General features: G+C 34.9%; 3 protein-coding genes across 3 annotated transcripts; all 3 read right to left on the reverse strand.

Moving 5' to 3' along the window:
* Nucleotides 1–1,083: 1,083 nt before the first annotated feature.
* On the reverse strand, nucleotides 1,084–3,038 carry LOC125495056 (phosphatidylinositol/phosphatidylcholine transfer protein SFH8-like). Its single transcript, XM_057394950.1, has 4 exons — nucleotides 2,881–3,038; nucleotides 1,893–2,287; nucleotides 1,525–1,599; nucleotides 1,084–1,433 (listed from the first exon to the last, which is right to left on the reverse strand). Exons 1-4 carry the CDS (start codon nucleotides 3,005–3,007, stop codon nucleotides 1,416–1,418), a joined length of 615 nt encoding a protein of 204 aa, XP_057250933.1. The 5' UTR covers nucleotides 3,008–3,038; the 3' UTR covers nucleotides 1,084–1,415.
* A 1,227-nt stretch (nucleotides 3,039–4,265) lies between these two features.
* LOC130589361 (pentatricopeptide repeat-containing protein At4g01570-like) lies at nucleotides 4,266–7,734 on the reverse strand. The gene is given in 5 exon segments (XM_057394947.1): nucleotides 4,266–4,337; nucleotides 4,421–4,520; nucleotides 4,638–4,941; nucleotides 5,200–7,698; nucleotides 7,700–7,734. Coding segments are annotated over 2 exon segments (2,454 nt in total). The 3' UTR covers nucleotides 4,266–4,337; nucleotides 4,421–4,520; nucleotides 4,638–4,941; nucleotides 5,200–5,279.
* A 7,509-nt stretch (nucleotides 7,735–15,243) lies between these two features.
* Nucleotides 15,244–21,630, reverse strand: LOC104889532 (phosphatidylinositol/phosphatidylcholine transfer protein SFH8). Its single transcript, XM_048639595.2, has 15 exons — nucleotides 21,443–21,630; nucleotides 21,229–21,336; nucleotides 20,084–20,384; nucleotides 19,727–19,826; nucleotides 19,344–19,610; nucleotides 19,161–19,238; nucleotides 18,942–19,043; nucleotides 18,795–18,844; nucleotides 18,583–18,682; nucleotides 18,428–18,499; nucleotides 18,197–18,310; nucleotides 17,042–17,174; nucleotides 16,053–16,447; nucleotides 15,684–15,758; nucleotides 15,244–15,592 (listed from the first exon to the last, which is right to left on the reverse strand). The coding sequence occupies exons 2-15, from the start codon at nucleotides 21,284–21,286 to the stop codon at nucleotides 15,575–15,577; spliced, it is 1,863 nt and encodes a 620-aa protein (XP_048495552.1). The 5' UTR covers nucleotides 21,287–21,336; nucleotides 21,443–21,630; the 3' UTR covers nucleotides 15,244–15,574.
* Between the last annotated feature and the right edge of the window lie 696 nt (nucleotides 21,631–22,326).

The following is a 22,326-nucleotide window of genomic DNA, read 5'->3' on the forward strand; positions in this document are numbered from 1 at the left end:
CTGTAACATTGTGCTATCATACGTAATTAGTATTATTATGCTCACACTGTAATATAATTGAGCAATACAATATATGACTGATAAGACTTTCTCATAATCAAACACTCTGCAGTCTGCAGATGATCTTTTAAAATTTTTATGTGAGAGAACATGTTATCACTGCCAACACTTAGCTATACTCTTAAGTTATTTTACCAAGTCTGTAGGCGCTCATAGTCCATGGAGATCAAAGCAGCAAGCTTTTATCAAGTGGCGTGCGCAGAAGCCATTCGACCACACCGAAATAGTGCGAGGGTTCGGGTTGGAAGGTCTTGATATTATTGTGGATTCTGAAAGACATAGATATTACACCAAATAATTGTCCAATCCCATTTACTTCAAGTCTAACTGAGTTGAGAATTGAGATGAGCTTACAATAACATGTTACTAGGCTGAAACAACTACCCCTAAATATTGTACTTCCTCGTAAAATGAGATGCTACACTTTGAAAATTGCGTTATTATGGGGTAATTTTTCTTAAGGAGAAGGTATGTGTAATATGATCAAGTTTAATCATGAAGAAATTGGGGTCAAAGAGGGTGAAAAACCACCAGTGTACCACCATCAAAAACCCAACACTCTATCTCCTCTTCTCCTACTCTCTCTCAATGATTTGTGGTAGAATCTCTTTCGATTTGATGATTAAGGAGATCGAAGGTGGATGGTGGTCGCGGTTGTTGTTTGTTGGACGTGGCTAGTCACCGATGAGGGTGAACACGAATTTTCGGAGGTGATTTTTAGAGTTTTGATCTTGACGAAGGAGAGAGGGAGGAAGAAGAGAAAGTTGTGATGGCTGGTGGTCATGGTTGTTTGGTTGTGGAAGAACAGAAGGTGAGTTGTAATGTGGAAGAAGAGAACAAGGGTGATGCTAGAAGATATTATAAAGTAGTAAGAAAAATGGAATAGATTTATTAGTTTAATTATTTTAAATTAGATTATATAGTCAAAACTCATTTAAAAAATAAGAATATTAAGTAATTTTACAGTTCAAAACTTCATAAATAAGGCAAAAAAAAGTATAACATTTTATCTGAAACATCTCATTTAGAAAAGTATAACATCTTATTTGATACGAAGAATGTAGAGAGTTTTCCCTTAACGTAGTTAATTCACCCTGGCCTCGCAAAGAATTAATGTGAACCCGCTTCTTACAAATAATTATAGACAAACTTTTTTTTTTTCTTTTTCCTTTCTTTTATTTGGTTATCAAGGCTAAAATTTACCTTCGAAGAAGATTGTAAAGTGCATCATATCACTACTGTACACAAATACAAGGAGATCACGTACTGATTCAAAAATTTACCACAGCACTCTACCCAACAAGAGAAGTAACAAAATGGAAAATATCTCCTTGAATGCAGCAACTCACTCTTCATCAGCAGAACTTTCTCCTCTGCAGCACAAAATGAAATTGTAATTTAAGCAACTAACACACTAAATGTACATTGATAGCTTAAGTAACAAGGTTACATGTAATCATATACCCTGAATCTCGCAGCTTCTTGTGCGTCGATGTATGCAAGCAAGTCTTCCTGCCTCATCAAAGCTTCGTGTAATGCCTGCTCATCAAATGAATAAATATTACGAAACAATGAGACGTCTCACTGAATTATGAATGATTAGGGAACATTTGGTTGAACATAGGAAGTAATGCTTCATGAAATGGTTTCTCCCATGTAGTTTTGTTTCCTAGGAAGTGAAAGAAACTTTTTTGGTTGATCTTTCTTCTGGTGCTTTTTCACAACTAACTAAACAACTCCACAATTTCTCACTTCCCAAAAGCTGTACTCGCTATGCTTTATAATTTCAACCAAATAAGGACCATATAGCATAAAGAGGCAAGACAAGATACCTTTTTAGTTGCAATCAATTCTGCTTCTAGTGCATCCACTCGATATATTGCAGCATTTAGCAGCTCCTCCTTCTCAGAGGGCATCTGCACCGGCTTTGTTTGTAAAGTCTGTACCTTCTCTTCAACTTCGGTAAGCCTTCTCATTATTGAACTAATATCTCTTTCTATGAATTCTGGACTCACTGAGGGTCGTTGTAGATCTTCTCTGAAATCTGGTCCAAGTATCATATCCAGAAGACTGCATACGGAATTTGAAATAAGCCTGGGAACTCCTTGAGAGACTTTTACTGTTGCCACTCGGCAGAAATTACATAACATCACAAAGAAGGCCAGGATTGCAGCAACAATTCGGAAGCGACTTCGCTCCGCGTTCACAGATGGTTGGGAGGGCGTCTCTGCACAAGTCACAATAGACACGCTAAAAGATCAAATTAGACTATTAGAGTACAGCTGGAGCTATAATAACATGGGAAGAATGAGACAAAAGAATTGAAGCCAACTAGTTGAAATATACCAAGAATATAATAAAGTCCAAGTCTAATTGGCAGTTACTGAAGCTACACTACATGCAAAAGAAAAGAGAAAACAAGAATTGAAGATCAACAAACCCTGGTAGATGCATTATGCATGGAAAAAATTTGGCTGTTCCTTAGGCTTTTAGGTCATGCTTAGGTGACAAATTTCTAATAAGAGAACCTACTGGCATTTCCATAATTGGATAATATAGTTATGGACTTGATTTTTTCTTTTTCTTTATGGTATCAATTAGGCCTAACTGACAGTGATATTTGAAGGCATAGCTAAAATTACGGCTAATTTAATTGGTGACGTCTTGTTTACCAAGAGGAAGGGTAATATGACTAATGAACATAACAAATTAGCAAGAGGAAGGGTAATAAAGAAACAGACGTTTTCAAGATATTATCTCAAAACCAATTAGTGCGCATAAGAAATGCAGACATATGATATAAAGTTTTGAGATGCTAACCTCTGGACGGATTACACTGATCCATAGAGACTACGGTTTTGGATCCAGCATCCAAGAGCTTCACAACTACAGGAACATGTTCATCACTATCAGGCAAGTCACCAGCAGACCCATTGTTTCTTGCCATTCTACTCTGCAAAATGTCATAACCATCATTACAATATATCCTTCATTACCCTCTATCTTTGAGAAATAGTCTCGAGTTTTTTTATCATGACATATATTATGAGTAGTAATCATATTAGTATATACACACATCATATTATAGTATATCACATTTATCATTAATTTTATTAAACTACATCAGGTGATATTGATAATAGAGATGTCCCACAAACTAAAATACTAATAGGACATGAGTTTCCTAGAAAAATAAGGAATTCAAGTGTCAACTAAGAAATTACTAAAACATATTCTACACAAATTGTTAAAGAAAAACAAGAAAAATCCATCAGTTTCTTAATAGTATCTTATATTTTTTCCTAGAAAAGGCTAACTACAATAATGTCTTATCTTTCTTCCTAGAATAAGCTAACTACAATAGTATCTTATATTCTAGGAAGAAATAGTATCTTATATTTCTTCCTAGAATAAGTTAACTACAATACTAATAGGACATGAGTTACATAGAAAAATAAGGAATTCAAGCGTAACTAAGAAATTACTAAAACATATCCTACATAAAATATTAATAAAACAAAATATATCCATTAGTTTCTTAATAGTATCTTATATTTCTTCGTAGAATAAGCTCCACAATGTTAATTCTCGTCAGTCCATTTCATGGCATTGTATCTTTGAGAAATATTAAAAAGAATATGAAGAAAGTATATTGCTTACATCCAAGATAATTGGAATCTTCTATTCCTATTTTCATCACTGTTCTTTGGAGATGGATTCACAAAACTAGCTATGCAGCTTTAAATATCATTCATTATTAATGAACAGTTTCAAATTGTTATTTTGAGATGGATTCGGTTTATAGTTCTGAGAGATATCAAGTGTAGTCTCTTGAAAATCTGTCAATGGTCTTAACCTGACCAAAACATTGAATTTAAGAAACCTCGATGAAACTATCCTAAGAATGCAGACCTATCACAAGACTTGTCTAAGTGAAATCATGTATTCAGGTGCCACTACTTAAGAGTGCTTACTTCTCATCAAACCGGCATCAGTTTTAACTCTAGAGGTGGCCCAGGTGCTCTAGAAGAAAGAAGCTCATCAACCTCGGAACCAGACTCTGCAGTTGATACGTCATTATTTCTAACCTGGTCAATCAAAATTATAGAAATTAGAAGTAATATACAAACAGAACTGAACTCGTTGATGGCAGCCATCAGCTCTGATGTACCCACAAAAGGTTCTGTTTAAGGAATCGAGCATACCATCTTGTTATAAGCAATAACCCTCCCTTCGCTGTTTGATATGGCTACTTCGGCTTCACCAGATTGAATCATCTGCCAGCAATACGTTAGAATTGAGTCAAAACTACAGAATCTAACATTTTGAGACGATAACATGAAAGCTAATTTGAAAGAACCTTTAAGATTTCAGGATCTTTCCATGGCCCCTTGTCAGACCTCAGACAACCTCCTTGATCTGCACAATCACACGTACCGCCAAGAAATTGAGGCAATTGGCTGTATGCGACACAAGTTCAAACATTTAGTAAAGATAAGTGGTACAACTAGAAACTCAGAAGTATTATAAGGAAGTTGATCACACTGAAAATTAAACCAAAAAAACTTCAAAATTACCTTTCCAACATCCAGCTGAACATATCATTGAAGACGGAAAGAGGTCCTCTAATGTCATTCAACGATGAGAAATATAAGATGATACTCAATACGACATTAATGGCCCCGAGCACGAACAAGTCGTGCTCAGAATACCCTTTATAGACACCTATGGAGAATCTCAGTAACTCGAGGAAAGTCTCATTTGACTTCAGGGCTCAAGCAGCATATGATTGCACCCCGTTTAAACTTGTTATAAGATGTTGCAACCATTTTTTTCCCCTTCCTTTTACTCCCTCCGCCCCAAAGCTTATTTGACATTGATCTGATACAAAGATTAAGGAGCGAGAATAATTTGAGAAAGAAGTAATGGGTGGGTGTGGGTCGTAACTTCATAGAGATATCGGAGAAAAAACTTGTCTCATTTCAATCTATGTGTAAATCAAATGTTTGTCTAAAGTCATCATTAGCTCATTGTAGTGAAGTATAGTACATGAGTAGCTTCTATGGATTAGACTAGGTAAGGTTAGCCAGCTAGATAATTTCTTTGTGAAATAAAACAAGATACATTAACATCACTTACCTGTTAGGTTTCCTGGTCTCAGGAAGCAAACAATGCAAACAAGAAACCGGTATCACAACTGCCAGTGGAGAAAAATCATCCTAATCAACGCAACTGCTCGGTGCTTTCTTATGCCGAAACTTCTCCTCCTCCATCTCCTTCCCGAGCTTATCCAGTATTGTGTCAGTCACATGATTTGGTAAACAGCCAGCATCTAGCATCATCCTTAGGAATCTGTGCGCATCCTTTAGCCTGCCCCCCTTTGTATGAATTTCAATTAGTGTATTAAATGTGACAATATCGGGGTTTATACCACTTTTCCTCATTTGCTCAAAGAGCTTCAAGGCTTCATCAACTCTACCTGCCTTCCCAAGAGAATTCATGAGAGTATTGTACATAACAATATCAAGATACCCACCCTCGTTGACAAGCTTATTCAGAATGGAGCTAGCCAGATCTGCTCTTCCCATCTTTCCCAAACTTTGAATGATAATGTTATATGTTGCTACATCAGCTGGACAAAGGTTCTCACCCATTTCATGGAGGATTCCCCATGTTTGATCAAAATAACCCTTCTTCACAAATGAACTCATTATGGAGTTGTATGTATAACTCACAGCATCAGCACCCATATCAGTAAATATCTCAAATAGTTTGCAAGCTATGCTCAACTTGCCCTTTGCTAAAAAGATGGACAAGTATGTATTAATCATGTCAATATCAAAAGACTTCATCCCTTTTGCTTGAACTCGTCGACCCTTTGACAAGGAGAACCATTTGAAAAATTGGCCATCAAATTTGACTTCTTTCGCCAATTGATCCATGTAAGGGGATGATGACCACTCATCATCCACATTGGCACGGCCCGACTCCCAATCTGAATATTCATCATCACTTGATCCTATGTCGCTATCTGCTTTACCTTCAACTGAGAGCAAATCTACAATTTCACTAAAATTTCCTTCAGCTGGGAAAATAGGGGTGCAATCCTCTCTTTTCTTCTGCTGATGTTTCATTGATGTTTCCATATTAGCTTTCCACCTTAGAACATTATGTATTAAATTACCATCTCTTATGTGCCTCATCAATCGTTCTGTTGCATCCCATTGACCTTGCTTATAAAGTCCAATTAAGAGTGAAGTTATAGTCACCAAATCAACAACAAAACCTCTGCCTTCCATTTCTTCCACCAGATGCAAGGCTTCTTCCATTTGGCCCTCCCTACAAAGATACAAAATGATGATGCTATAAGTAATGCCATCAACAAACTGCCCTTTCTTTTTTAAATCCCAGAAAAGTGTGCAGCCAGCTATAGCCCTTCCATTTTTAATCAGCCCGTCAATCAAAATATTATATGTCCAACAAGTTGCTCTCACCCCTTCTTGGGTCATCTTCTCAAAAAGTTGACAGGCTTCATTGAGCTTTCTAGCCTTGAGAAAACCATCTAGGAGAGAGTTGTAAACAACAGTATCTAGTTGAAACCCACTGCACAACATTTCATTAAAAATCTTAGTAGCATCTTCAATCCGATATGATTTAGCGCAGCCCTGGATTAGGATACGATAGGTGAAAGCATCAGGCTCATGACCTGAATATTTTAGCTCTTCCCAAATTATTAGTGCATCCTTCACCTTGCCAACCAAGCAAAGTACATGGATGAGGCTGTTATACGTACACAAATCTGGACCATCACAAGTACCATCACTTGATTCCTTCATCTCCCTAAAAAGACGGAGTGAAGTCTCAAGGTCGCCCCAACACCCAAATGAATGAATACATATATTATAACCCCACGTGTTCAAAGCAATTTTATAATCCCTTAAACTGGAAAATACTTTCTTGAACTCTTCCTTCATTTCAGCTCTTCGAAGAGAAACAAGCAATTCATTACAGGCAACAGGCTCACAGAGATCAGGAGCTCCACAACCGCTGGACGTTTCTAGTAGCCTGTTAAACATAGTCAAAGCTAAACGGAGCTGGTTTTTTCGAACCAAAGCAATAACAACAGAATTATACATCTGCGGGTTCAAGGTAGCTCCTAAATCTTCCATCTGGTCAAGAACACCAAGAGCAGAATCAATCTGACCAGAATGGATAAAAGCATCAAGCAGAAGCCTAAAGGTGGCTGAATCAACAAGAACACCGTCTTGCTTCATTGCACTAAATAAATCATTTGCCACATGATCATTAAGGTAAAAACAACTCTTAGAACGACAAAGTACACGGAAAATCTGGGAATAAATTTGTGCAGAGTGTCTAAAACCATGCCTGTCAGAGCACCACTTAAAAAAATCAATCTTTTTGAAAGGATCAATGGAGGTCTTTCTAAGGACATGCAAGATAAGACTCTCAGAGAGAGTTATGGAGTTAGCATCAAGCTTCTGCGTCCCAGATTGATGCAAACTTTTGGTGATATGGGCTGCAAGGAGAAGGTTTCCAAGTTCTAGTGATTGAGTAGGGATGGACTGAGATCTTTTCAGACCCAAAGTGGAGGAGCAAAAGAAGCGAAAGCTCCTCCACGAAACGACAACTGAAGAAGTTTGCATCCCAAATCATTCTAGATCGCCAATTGGGACCTGCAATTAATATAAGATTCTGAAATTAGTGAGCAGAGAGGTGATGCCAAATGCTACAATATTGACCAAATCGCACATAAGCACATAAAACAACTACCACCACCCATCTTCTGTTGGATCAAAATGTAGTAAAACTACCCAAATCCTATCACCAAATGCATTGGCTGATTAGCGTTAAAAAGAGAAATTTGAGTAGTGATTATAATCACATAAGCAACAATGGGAAATGAGGTATATGCTTACTACTTTACCTAAGTCCTAAGCACATTTCTCACAGTTTGCAATCAGATTATGCTAAGGGTCCACTTAGCTTAGTAACCAAAACCTAAAAATTAAGGGCAGAGTATAGAGATTGAGAGAAGGAAGAACAAGGATTAAGGGAAAACAAGCAAGATATAACTGAATTAATGCTAAGCAAGTTGACTGATCACAAATTACAGCCTTCGCCAATCTTTCGACAGGAATGGAACTCTCCCAAGCTACGAACTACTAATTTCTGTCCACAATTTTCAACATTCCTCTCTCCTTCTCTAACTTACTCCTTTATATAGAATATCTCCCTAACAAACTACCTATCATTTTCCTCAAGCAAAGACAAACTAATTATCAGTTGACTGCCTAGAGCGCCCTTCCCTCTAAAGGTGGATGCTTTGAAAGCATTGTAATACATTATCGTCGCTAAATCGAGAAAAAAGATCTCTTTCAAGAAATGTGAGTAAACTATCATTCAATAGTTGGTACTTCCAAAATTGCTCCAAAATCTTCATCCCTGACAACTTTATTGGCATCACTATTATGGTAGCAACTAGCAAAATACCAGCCAGGGCCCAGGGATGACAACACTTGAAAAATTGATCTGACGAAATAATCAAGAACAAGTGAACAATGGCATGAAAATATGCCCATCTACAAATTGTAACATAAATTTTGCTATCATTTAGTTCCATGAAAAACAAACAACATATTAACAAGTTATACCCAGAAATTCGAATCGTAAAAACATGAAATAAGTCAATAACCAAGTATATGAGATAAAAAAAAAAAAAAATAGGTTGAATTCATCAAACAAACAATAACAACCGCATAAAAACAATGGCATGAGTAATCACATGAAGCAGATCTATAAATCGCAATTTCACACCAAAATTCGCAACAATAACAAAAATACTCTGAGCAAGTAGATTAATCTAAGGAACAAAAGAAGAACCTGGAACGAGCTTCTGCAATTTGAGCACGAGCAAGAGGAAGAGGAGAGAGAATACGAAATTTCAGTTTTTTATTTTTTACACAGAAATCTCAGATTTTTTTTTTTTTTTTTGACAGGACAGAAATTTCAGGTTTGAATTGGCGTGTATGAGAAATACGAAAAATGTATGGGGTACTCATTATTTTAAAATTAAATTTAACTATGTTATGTTATATGAATATTGATAAATTTTATGTGATTGAATAATTATTAATTATGAAGAGATATATGATTTTGAAATACTTCCTCCATTTTTTTTAAGTGACACATTTCTTGTTTTCATGTTTGCCAATGCATTATTTTAACCATTAATATCTTCAATTATTAATAAGTAAAAATTATAAAAAATTGATATTAAAAAAATTCACATTCAGACGAATCTAACAAGATCCCACGTGACTATGTTTTTCCTAAAATGTAAATCACCAAAGCTAATTAAAGTTTAAACTGTGAATAGTAAACACTATGCAAATGTGTCACTTAAAAAGAAACGGAGGAAGTAAGGGCCTGTTCTATTCGGCATAAAACAGCTGAACTGAACTGAACTGAATTGAACTGAACTGAATTGAACTGAACTGAACTGAACTGAATTGAACTGAACTGAACTGAACTGAACTGAAATGAATAGTGATATGTGAGAGTAAAAGTATTGTCAAGAGCCGAACTGAACTGATCTGATCCGAACTGAATTGAACTGAACTGAACTGAACTGAATTGAACTGAACTGAATTGAACTGAACTGAAAATAAGCTGGGGAGAACAGGCCCTAAGTTGCTAATAAAATATTTAAATTACAAATTTTACCAATTAGGCACATTATATAATTTGGTAAAATAATTATTTGATATGTCATTTGTTTATTAGATATAAATTAACCCAATAAAAAAAAATTAATAGATCATGGAATTGAAATTGATTACTTGCCGAATTTTAAATAAATCAAATCATATGGCTGAAAAATTGATCATGTAGAAATATATTTATTTGAAATCAATTCCTGAAGAATTTGTAAATCACAAATTTTGTCAACCTATTCTATAATTAGGTTAATTTTTAATTCATTGAAAAACATGAAATAAAGATATTTTGTAGCTTTTCAACAATATTAGAAAAATACTCAAGTTATAAACAATGCTACTTCCAGTAACAATGTTAAAAGCTCTAATTTTATGTACTTATGCTTATATTATAATTCAATCTAATAGTCTACAATATTTTGATCAATAATGTAAAGCAATAAATTAATTAGTAAGATTATCAATCACAAAATAGGTGAATGGTTAAAAGACGTTTCTTGAATAAACAAAAACTGCTAATCATTTGTCGTTATCAGTTTAGAAGTGGATTTAGTTATTTAGAGAATCAGTATTTGCAAGGTTGGGAAGGGAAAAAGAAGGAAATTTTTACGTGATTAATAATCAGTAAAATTATATATCTCAAAATAGGTAAATGTATTAGGATACTTTAGTTATTTTTACATATTTAAAATATAAGTTAGTATTTATGACAAGATTGGAGATGTTACCTTTGTTCTACTTAAAAAGCAAGTGTGTAAATTGGTTGATAAATTTGCTTCTAAATAATTAGAAAATCAAGAAAAGATATTTTCATTGTTTGATTTTGTTTGTAAACAAAAATATAACATATCTTTTAAAAAGAAAGATTATCAAATGCTTGTTGACAAAAGAATGGAAACACAAACATATAGAAGTGAGTTCATATACATATTTACATGAGAAATGAGAATGGATTTTACGCGCTATAACTCTACTGGACAAGTGATAAAACACTAATGAAAAAGTGATGTAATTCCAAATAAAAAAATATTAGAATAAAATCAAAAAAATATTTTTCCTTTTCTGGCTCAAAGTTTTCTTCGAGGATATAACTCTAATGAATAAGTTTTGTAACTCTAATCCAATCATGTGGTTGAGATTCGTTCTCATTTCTCACGTAAGGAGCATTGTATAACTCTAATGAAAAAGTGTTGTAACTTTAATTCAATCATGTGGTTGAGATTCGTTCTCATTCCTCATGTAAAGAGCATTCTCATGTGATCTTGCCCTTATATATATATATAGAGTTCATATGAGAATACATACTAACTCTTATGAATAAGTGATGCAACTGTAGTGAAAAAGTGATGTAACTCAAAAAGGAGAATATTAAAAGAAAAAAATCAATTTTTTTTGTGGCTCAAATTTTTTTTAGGACGATATAACTCCAATGAACAAGTGTTATAACTCTAATCCAATCATGTGGTTAAGATTCATTCGCATTTCTCATGAAAATCCAAAATATTGCAAAATGGGTCTATGTGTGTAGAGTTTGGAAAGATAGTCGTTGGTATTTTTTTGGCTTTGTATTTATAAAGATATTGTATTTTTAATATTTGTAGGGGTGTTTTTTCCTTTTGCGGCCAAATGCTGTAAAAAATGTCTTGGCCTAGTGGTTAAAATCGAGGTGGTGTTCTATTCGTGAGCGCTTCATGTTCTTCTCCTCAGGGTTTGAGTTCCATGACCCATTTACAAAATTAGTACCGTCTTCAAACTTTATATTAGTTGCACCTGGATTGAGCAATTAGCACTACATGTTCTTCGCAAGTCGCAGCACTCTTGTATTTTTCTATGCTTTTTTTCACTTCAAAAGCTAGTGACTTTCAGGGCCATCTGAAAACTATAAGTAAATTTAATTTTCTCTCTTGAAATTGAACTTCAATTATTGGGTTTAATCAATGGGTCTTGATTTTCCTTTTTTTTTTGTGTGGTTCAATTATGTTTGTGCAGATGTTCACAGTTCAATTTGCTCAAAAATCGCATCTTTTTTGGCGTCTTTTTCTAAATCCCCAGGTATTATATCTCCCATACACTCTAATTCTTTTTACAAGAGCTAAATGATTGTCTTTTAATGATAATGGAGTAATTTGTAGTTTGTTTTCATAATCATAATTCATACATTTGTGATTTGATTTGAGTCTCAGAGCTTGTTTGGTTACCCTTGAAACTTAATTCGCATGGAAAGTCTTATTTCATGGGAAGTACATTCCCTTATCTATTTCCTAGGAAATGGCTTTTGGTGTTTGGTTGAGCATAGAAATTTTAATCGACACAGGAATTTCTAATCACCAGGGGGTTGGTGATTAATTTCCTACCCTTCATAAGAATTTCCATTTCCTTGGAAATTCTATTTATCATGAATTCCTATTTTCCGCATACCAAACAACTATCTTATTTGTACTTACTAGGAAATCCAAATTTGAGTGGAATTTGAAGTGAACCAAACGACCTCTCAGTTTCTTGTTATGAGAATGAAATACATAATCAAAGGAAATGCAAATGCTAGTGTAAGTCGAGTTGGAACAATAGATGATCAAATTCATCCCATATTTTACACTGAACTATTGTAACTATATGTTTATATACAAATAACATATTTTAAGGAACTGAAAACTTGTAAATTTTGTTGACTTGTTTGTGCTACAATCTGTTAACTTTTCAGACCAGTTTGATTTCTCATGGAAGTAGCCATGTCAATCTCTTTTCAATACCAACATTCTCAATATTTCGAAATGTGATAACAAGGCATGTATTGCCTTATTCACTTAAGGGTTTTGATGGAACCTCTGTGGATCTTTGCAATGGGAAGACGAACGTTGCGAGGCCATACGAAGTTGTGGTTGCTGCAACTCGAAATATGGGAATTGGTAAGGATGGCAAATTGCCGTGGAATTTGCCTTCGATATGAGATTCTTCAAGGAGCTCACAACAACCACATCTGTTGATGGTAAGAGGAATGTGGTGATCATGGGGAGAAGAACTTGGGAAAGCATTCCTCAGAAGTACCGGCCTTTACCTGGCCGCCTTAATGTTGTGCTGACTCGTGCAGGGAAGTTGGAAGGTGCAAGTTTTGATGATTTAGTAATTTGCAACGACTTCTCCTCAGCATTAAATTTAATGGCGGAACCTCCATATTGAGTCTATTGAGAAGGTGTTTGTAATAGGAGGTGGCCAAATTCTGAAGTAAGTTGGTGTTATCTGTGATAAGTTCTTTTCCTTACGACATTACTTCCTCCCTGTGGAAGTTTTGATACTTTCAATTATAGTCCCAAAAAAAAAAATCAGAATAACATGTGATAAGCTTGGTTATATAGGTTTAAGGCTGTTTAATGTTCATTATACGTTACAGGGAAGCACTGAATGGTCGCGGTTGTGAGGCAATTCACTTGACTGATATAGAAGCAAACATTGAATGGGACACTTTCATTCCCCAAATTGATTTATCATTATTCAGTCCATTGTTTTCGTCCTGTCAGATGATGGAACATAATACGCGGTTCTCTTTTGTGACTTATGTTCGTGTGAGTACCCCTTTTCCGGAGGAATCATCCACATCACAAGATGGTGCACACATCGACAGAGAAGCAAGAGGCACACAGAGTTTGATTATCTCAAGAAGATTCAAGAAAGTATTTCTGGTGGGAAATCTAGTAGATGATAGATAGAGTGACTGATTTCTTCTGCAAAAATCAGCTACCAAGGCTTCACATCTCAAACTCACCCTTTTTACTCTTCATAACAATTTATGCCTTTAAACTGTAATTCCTGACTGATGCTCAAACAGTGAAAGTGCTGATCTTCCCCCCTTCTTTTTCCTCTAGTTGTTTTTACCAGCTTGCTTGATACATATTGGTCCTTTCTGAACTCTGTAAACTAGACTTCAGTTGTGATATTTGAATATACATTTTTGCCTGGAAAAGATTATTTACTTTTGAAGAAAGAATGAATTCATATGCTTCCATTCTCGCGTCCATTCGTTGCCTTGTTTTATTAAGCAATTGAACATGAGGGCAGCTCCATCTGCAACATGCTTTCTATTGCAGAACTGCACTCACGAGTGTGAGCAGAAAGCCTGAATCTTTCAACCACATAGTATATATATCGCCTCGTCTTTGCTATAAGGATTCCCTTGAAGAAGGTTTATTCAACTAGAGAGCATTGTGTGCTTAGTTCATCAGTTTTGGGATCTATTACATTTTAGTGCTAGCTTCTATCTTCAAGCCTATACCTTTTCTAGATATTAGTAAAGCAAATAGTGATACAAGTTTTAGAAAAGAAAGCTCTTTCAGACTTTCTCATAATCAAACGCTGTAACATTGTGCTATCATACGTAATTAGTATTATTATGCTCACACTGTAATATAATTGAGCAATACAATATATGACTGATAAGACTTTCTCATAATCAAACACTCTGCAGTCTGCAGATGATCTTTTAAAATTTTTATGTGAGAGAACATGTTATCACTGCCAACACTTAGCTATACTCTTAAGTTATTTTACCAAGTCTGTAGGCGCTCATAGTCCATGGAGATCAAAGCAGCAAGCTTTTATCAAGTGGGCGTGCGCAGAAGCCATTCGACCACACCGAAATAGTGCGAGGGTTCGGGTTGGAAGGTCTTGATATTATTGTGGATTCTGAAAGACATAGATATAACACCAAATAATTGTCCAATCCCATTTACTTCAAGTCTAACTGAGTTGAGAATTGAGATGAGCTTACAATAACATGTTACTAGGCTAAAACAACTACCCCTAAATATTGTACTTCCTCGTAAAATGAGATGCTACACTTTGAAAATTGCGTTATTATGGGGTAATTTTTCTTAGTGAAAGTTTAACAAGGAGAAGGTATGTGTAATATGATCAAGTTTAATCATGAAGAAATTGGGGTCAAAGAGGGTGAAAAACCACCAGTGTACCACCATCAAAAACCCAACACTCTATCTCCTCTTCTCCTACTCTCTCTCAATGATTTGTGGTAGAATCTCTTTCGATTTGATGATTAAGGAGATCGAAGGTGGATGGTGGTCGCGGTTGTTGTTTGTTGGACGTGGCTAGTCACCGATGAGGGTGAACACGAATTTTCGGAGGTGATTTTTAGAGTTTTGATCTTGACGAAGGAGAGAGGGAGGAAGAAGAGAAAGTTGTGATGGCTGGTGGTCATGGTTGTTTGGTTGTGGAAGAACAGAAGGTGAGTTGTAATGTGGAAGAAGAGAACAAGGGTGATGCTAGAAGATATTATAAAGTAGTAAGAAAAATGGAATAGATTTATTAGTTTAATTATTTTAAATTAGATTATATAGTCAAAACTCATTTAAAAAATAAGAATATTTAAGTAATTTTACAGTTCAAAACTTCATAAATAAGGCAAAAAAAAGTATAACATTTTATCTGAAACATCTCATTTAGAAAAGTATAACATCTTATTTGATACGAAGAATGTAGAGAGTTTTCCCTTAACGTAGTTAATTCACCCTGGCCTCGCAAAGAATTAATGTGAACCCGCTTCTTACAAATAATTATAGACAAACTTTTTTTTTTCTTTTTTCTTTCTTTTATTTGGTTATCAAGGCTAAAATTTACCTTCGAAGAAGATTGTAAAGTGCATCATATCACTACTGTACACAAATACAAGGAGATCACGTACTGATTCAAAAATTTACCACAGCACTCTACCCAACAAGAGAAGTAACAAAATGGAAAATATCTCCTTGAATGCAGCAACTCACTCTTCATCAGCAGAACTTTCTCCTCTGCAGCACAAAATGAAATTGTAATTTAAGCAACTAACACACTAAATGTACATTGATAGCTTAAGTAACAAGGTTACATGTAATCATATACCCTGAATCTCGCAGCTTCTTGTGCGTCGATGTATGCAAGCAAGTCTTCCTGCCTCATCAAAGCTTCGTGTAATGCCTGCTCATCAAATGAATAAATATTACGAAACAATGAGACGTCTCACTGAATTATGAATGATTAGGGAACATTTGGTTGAACATAGGAAGTAATGCTTCATGAAATGGTTTCTCCCATGTAGTTTTGTTTCCTAGGAAGTGAAAGAAACTTTTTTGGTTGATCTTTCTTCTGGTGCTTTTGTCACAACTAACTAAACAACTCCACAATTTCTCACTTCCCAAAAGCTGTACTCGCTATGCTTTATAATTTCAACCAAATAAGGACCATATAGCATAAAGAGGCAAGACAAGATACCTTTTTAGTTGCAATCAATTCTGCTTCTAGTGCATCCACTCGATATATTGCAGCATTTAGCAGCTCCTCCTTCTCAGAGGGCATCTGCACCGGCTTTGTTTGTAAAGTCTGTACCTTCTCTTCAACTTCGGTAAGCCTTCTCATTATTGAACTAATATCTCTTTCTATGAATTCTGGACTCACTGAGGGTCGTTGTAGATCTTCTCTGAAATCTGGTCCAAGTATCATATCCAGAAGACTGCATACGGAATTTGAAATAAGCCTGGGAACTCCTTGAGAGACTTTTACTGTTGCCACTCGGCAGAAATTACATAACATCACAAAGAAGGCCAGGATTGCAGCAACAATTCGGAAGCGACTTCGCTCCGCGTTCACAGATGGTTGGGAGGGCGTCTCTGCACAAGTCACAATAGACACGCTAAAAGATCAAATTAGACTATTAGAGTACAGCTGGAGCTATAATAACATGGGAAGAATGAGACAAAAGAATTGAAGCCAACTAGTTGAAATATACCAAGAATATAATAAAGTCCAAGTCTAATTGGCAGTTACTGAAGCTACACTACATGCAAAAGAAAAGAGAAAACAATGAATTGAAGATCAACAAACCCTGGTAGATGCATTATGCATGGAAAAAATTTGGCTGTTCCTTAGGCTTTTAGGTCATGCTTAGGTGACAAATTTCTAATAAGAGAACCTACTGGCATTTCCATAATTGGATAATATAGTTATGGACTTGATTTTTTCTTTTTCTTTATGGTATCAATTAGGCCTAACTGACAGTGATATTTGAAGGCATAGCTAAAATTACGGCTAATTCAATTGGTGACGTCTTGTTTACCAAGAGGAAGGGTAATATGACTAATGAACATAACAAATTAGCAAGAGGAAGGGTAATAAAGAGAACAGACGTTTCAAGATATTATCTCAAAACCAATTAGTGCGCATAAGAAATGCAGACATATGATATAAAGTTTTGAGATGCTAACCTCTGGACGGATTACACTGATCCATAGAGACTACGGTTTTGGATCCAGCATCCAAGAGCTTCACAACTACAGGAACATGTTCATCACTATCAGGCAAGTCACCAGCAGACCCATTGTTTCTTGCCATTCTACTCTGCAAAATGTCATAACCATCATTACAATATATCCTTCATTACCCTCTATCTTTGAGAAATAGTCTCGAGTTTTTTTATCATGACATATATTATGAGTAGTAATCATATTAGTATATACACACATCATATTATAGTATATCACATTTATCATTAATTTTATTAAACTACATCAGGTGATATTGATAATAGAGATGTCCCACAAACTAAAATACTAATAGGACATGAGTTTCCTAGAAAAATAAGGAATTCAAGTGTCAACTAAGAAATTACTAAAACATATTCTACACAAATTGTTAAAGAAAAACAAGAAAAATCCATCAGTTTCTTAATAGTATCTTATATTTTTTCCTAGAAAAGGCTAACTACAATAATGTCTTATCTTTCTTCCTAGAATAAGCTAACTACAATAGTATCTTATATTCTAGGAAGAAATAGTATCTTATATTTCTTCCTAGAATAAGTTAACTACAATACTAATAGGACATGAGTTACATAGAAAATAAGGAATTCAAGCGTAACTAAGAAATTACTAAAACATATCCTACATAAAATATTAATAAAACAAAATATATCCATTAGTTTCTTAATAGTATCTTATATTTCTTCGTAGAATAAGCTCCACAATGTTAATTCTCGTCAGTCCATTTCATGGCATTGTATCTTTGAGAAATATTAAAAAGAGATATGAAGAAAGTATATTGCTTACATCCAAGATAATTGGAATCTTCTATTCCTATTTTCATCACTGTTCTTTGGAGATGGATTCACAAAACTAGCTATGCAGCTTTAAATATCATTCATTATTAATGAACAGTTTCAAATTGTTATTTTGAGATGGATTCGGTTTATAGTTCTGAGAGATATCAAGTGTAGTCTCTTGAAAATCTGTCAATGGTCTTAACCTGACCAAAACATTGAATTTAAGAAACCTCGATGAAACTATCCTAAGAATGCAGACCTATCACAAGACTTGTCTAAGTGAAATCATGTATATCAGGTGCCACTACTTAAGAGTGCTTACTTCTTCATCAACCGGCATCAGTTTTAACTCTAGAGGTGGCCCAGGTGCTCTAGAAGAAAGAAGCTCATCAACCTCGGAACCAGACTCTGCAGTTGATACGTCATTATTTCTAACCTGGTCAATCAAAATTATAGAAATTAGAAGTAATATACAAACAGAACTGAACTCGTTGATGGCAGCCATCAGCTCTGATGTACCCACAAAAGGTTCTGTTTAAGGAATCGAGCATACCATCTTGTTATAAGCAATAACCCTCCCTTCGCTGTTTGATATGGCTACTTCGGCTTCACCAGATTGAATCATCTGCCAGCAATACGTTAGAATTGAGTCAAAACTACAGAATCTAACATTTTGAGACGATAACATGAAAGCTAATTTGAAAGAACCTTTAAGATTTCAGGATCTTTCCATGGCCCCTTGTCAGACCTCAGACAACCTCCTTGATCTGCACAATCACACGTACCGCCAAGAAATTGAGGCAATTGGCTGTATGCGACACAAGTTCAAACATTTAGTAAAGATAAGTGGTACAACTAGAAACTCAGAAGTATTATAAGGAAGTTGATCACACTGAAAATTAAACCAAAAAAACAATTACCTTTTGTCAATAACCTCTAGCAACTTGCTCTGATATTTGTGGCCTAGAACCTGATATCAAGAAAATGAATTAACGAGTTTTCATGACTAGAAGGAAATCAACTAGTTGGTTTTGGTTCAAAAATTGATTTAAGCACTGAAAAATTACATGAATTTTGGATGTCGTCTGAGGATCAAGAAAAGATTTGATTGCATTCCAAACCAGTTTGAAACCACTGCCAGCATTAATAATATACATTCGGCAGAGAGTCTGCAGGAATGGCAATCCACAACATACATAAGGAACGCCACCGGCAGGCAAAAATCAGAAATAATAGATCCATCGCCATCAAATTCATCTTGAACAGCGCACAAATGCACGACATACCTCAGGATAGTTATCATTATCGATCTTTTGTAACCGCATTATCAGTTCACGAGCAGGTTTTGTTAGGTTTTTATACCCCTGGTGATAAAGATCGGAAAAGAAGATATTAAATGAATTCTTACCATGATCACTCCAGACAAAAGACCAGTCTATTATGAGAAACAAAAGTTTTAGGCAACATACCACGCCTTGAACATCCAAAATTGTTGTATTTGAATCTATATGCCTTTTAGCAGCAATGGAGCAAGCTGGATATTTTACTGCAAAGCACCTTTCAAAGTCTTGTGCATGATATTTGAGGTATCGTTCCATTGTTGTTACTTTCATAAGTTTTTCAGCATCAACTTTTCCCAGCAGATAAAGATAGATAGGCTTTCCATCTTTATCCACACCGTGAAACCCCTGGGGATAGCACTTTAAGACCTCGTCCAACTCATTGTATTCAAAATCCTGACAGTAAGCAAACAAGAAGCCAAAATCTTTAATTTGAGGATTGACAAAAACACAAAAATTCATCCACCACATCAATTGATGCAGCTGAGCAAATACTCAGGTCAATCAATTACCTCAAGGATAGTATCAGCACCAAATTCTTTTCTCCACTGTAGCATATCAGCCCACATTTGTTTTGCCTTCTCAATGTCAAACTTTCTTGCCTTTAAAAACCTGCAAGCACAGAGTTTAATGATGAACTACTTGATGTCAAACAAATATCTAAAGGCTCTAGGCAATCAGCGCTTAGTTGAAGACAAATGATTTGTCACAACACAGCTAGACAGAAGAGCATGGCAACTGAACTGCACAGCCATTAGACAATAACTAAAAAGAACTTCTATAAATGAGCAAAGAAAACAGAAAGCCTAAATAGATGGACAACATGGTATAGCCTGTAGATCCCAGAGGCAACTAAGAGAACAAATAACCTTAGTAACGTGTAATAATTATCATGTCTTGCAGGCAGCAATTCATCCAACGCCAGTGCCTGCCGAAATGCTTGCACAGCCTGTACTTCCTTAACATCTCGCACATCCTCGATAGAAACAGTAGCACTTCTGCCCTCAATCTTCCTCTTGCTTTTTTTCTTGCTGAATGAACGCCTAATTTTACTTGATGCACTAATTGCTCTCTTTTTTAAACCACCCACTTTCTTCTTCTTTTCATCTTCTGATATTTCAAATTCTGATTTGCGATCTTTCCTTTCACGACTTGACGATCCTTCAAAACCTGCAAGCATTATACAACGTTAGAAAATATACCCCCGGTAATGCCTTTGTCCTTCAAAAGGTAAACTGAAATTCATTTCAATGGGGATGCCAAACTTAAGTTTTTGTAGTAATTCATGGATAGCAATAAACACCCTTTAGTCTACACCATGATTCAAAGTCGATAATCTTCTCCCACAAAGGCGGATGTGTATATAAAATATAGAGGTGCCATATTTCAAGATAAATCAACAAAAACACAATCTAACACATGTTCATTGCTTCATGTGTATCCTAGAATACCTTACAATCCTAAAATGGATCATAAAGACCCAATATATGTAGATGGTTCTCGAACCCAACTTTCGAATATCCTCATCCTCCCCTAGACAGCATATAATCACACATGACCATCACAAGTCAAAACCCAAATCGCCGTTAAACAAGATACTATCATCGGTCAAATTACCATCTCCAAACACTTTCTCACAAACAGATGAGCATTTGCTAAGTTTACCCTATACAAATTACCAACAACAATTTCCACATCAACAATCATATCTTATGCCCAAAAATCTCATACTCTGACCACCAATTAATTAAAACATAATGTAAACATTGTTCAAATAATTCCACCAACATAATCCAATTACAAGTCTTTCTCTTCTCAAATTAGGAAATACAAAAATGGGTCCAAATTATGCTCTACTAAGAGTGTAATATACAGTAAACTAATTTAGAACTATAATTCTATAAACCCATAATTTCAGGAACAATATATTGACAAAATCATCATTCAATTTCGAAAAATTTACAAAAACAAAATTAGGGTATTGTAAATTAAAGACAACAATTATAGAACTTACAAGGACGAGCAAAGAGGTCAAGTGGGCCAGACATGCTGGAACTTCTCCTTAACTCCATTTATTATACTTCACCAAAATCGCACCAATTTCAATTTCTCCATTAAATACCTTCAAAAAAAATGTTCAAAATTAAACTTCAATAATTCAGCAAGAAATTAACAAAAATAAGTACATTAAATATTAAAAAAACACAAAAAAAATCATCAAAAATTACCTGAAATAAGATGTCTAACAAAATTTAATTGGTAAAAATACATAAAGAAAATTACTCTTTAGATGTCCACCTGAGAGAGGAAAAAAAGAGGAGAGAGAGAACAAAAAAAAAAGAACAAAAAGCTGGAGATAGAGTGTAAGAGGAAAAGTTCAAAAGAATTAAAGTTGTCTTTTTTCTCTAAATAAATGATTCAAAATTTGAAATAATCAATGCAAATATAAGTTGGTGAAATTAAAGAAGATATTTTTATCTGAGTATTTTGAATTATCCATTTATTAAATTTTGTCATTAAAGTCGTTGATGAATAAAGGAGGTTTCTTTGTGTGTTTTTCTGGGTTTTGTGGTACTAAAGATTTGGCCTTTTTGGCGGGTTTTCTTTTTAGTTTTGGTTTGGTTTATCAAGGTGACACGTATTTAAGTGGGTCCCTTTCGGTAATTGTCTCTTTGACACGTTTGCATCTGCTATTTCTTTCACCGTTTTTACTCCCCGACTGTTTTTTTATTTTTTATTTTATCAATTAACCTAGATCTTCGTGTAAAATTTCTAGGATTTTTTAACAAGAATAATACAAATTTTTGTCTGTTATCTCGTAATAATATAAATTTTTGATTAATTTTTAATAAAATAAACTTCTGATCAAAATTCCTCCAGTAGGGTAATACCGGTTATTAACTTGTTGTAGGAGGTAACAAGTTGAGGTCGTTCAGGTGGGTGGGGGTTAGGGGAGGAGGGGGAAAGAAGAAAGATCATTTTGTAAATTTTTTTGACCTGTTTTACAAGTTACAAGTCAACTTGATCTAGTAGAGGAATTTTGATGTAAAATTTGTATTATTGCAAACGAACGGGCAAAAATTTGTTATTGTAGTTAAAAAAATCCAAATTG

Source organism: Beta vulgaris, chromosome 1 (assembly GCF_026745355.1).
Source record: "Beta vulgaris subsp. vulgaris cultivar EL10 chromosome 1, EL10.2, whole genome shotgun sequence".
Taxonomy (NCBI): Eukaryota; Viridiplantae; Streptophyta; class Magnoliopsida; order Caryophyllales; family Amaranthaceae; genus Beta; species Beta vulgaris.

Excerpts from the sequence above, each read along its gene's own strand:
- LOC125495056 (XM_057394950.1), bottom strand. The coding sequence starts at position 3,007 with ATGGCAAGAAACAATGGGTCTGCTGGTGACTTGCCTGATAGTGATGAA. Across the intron at positions 2,288-2,880 it reads TCAGTGTAATCCGTCCAGAG|AGACGCCCTCCCAACCATCT; the intron begins GTTAGCATCTCA and ends TGACTTGTGCAG. Across the intron at positions 1,600-1,892 it reads AATTGATTGCAACTAAAAAG|GCATTACACGAAGCTTTGAT; the intron begins GTATCTTGTCTT and ends TTTGATGAGCAG.
- LOC104889532 (XM_048639595.2), bottom strand. The coding sequence starts at position 21,286 with ATGGAGTTAAGGAGAAGTTCCAGCATGTCTGGCCCACTTGACCTCTTT. Across the intron at positions 18,500-18,582 it reads AAGATCCTGAAATCTTAAAG|ATGATTCAATCTGGTGAAGC; the intron begins GTTCTTTCAAAT and ends TATTGCTGGCAG. Across the intron at positions 18,311-18,427 it reads TTATTGCTTATAACAAGATG|GTTAGAAATAATGACGTATC; the intron begins GTATGCTCGATT and ends TTGATTGACCAG.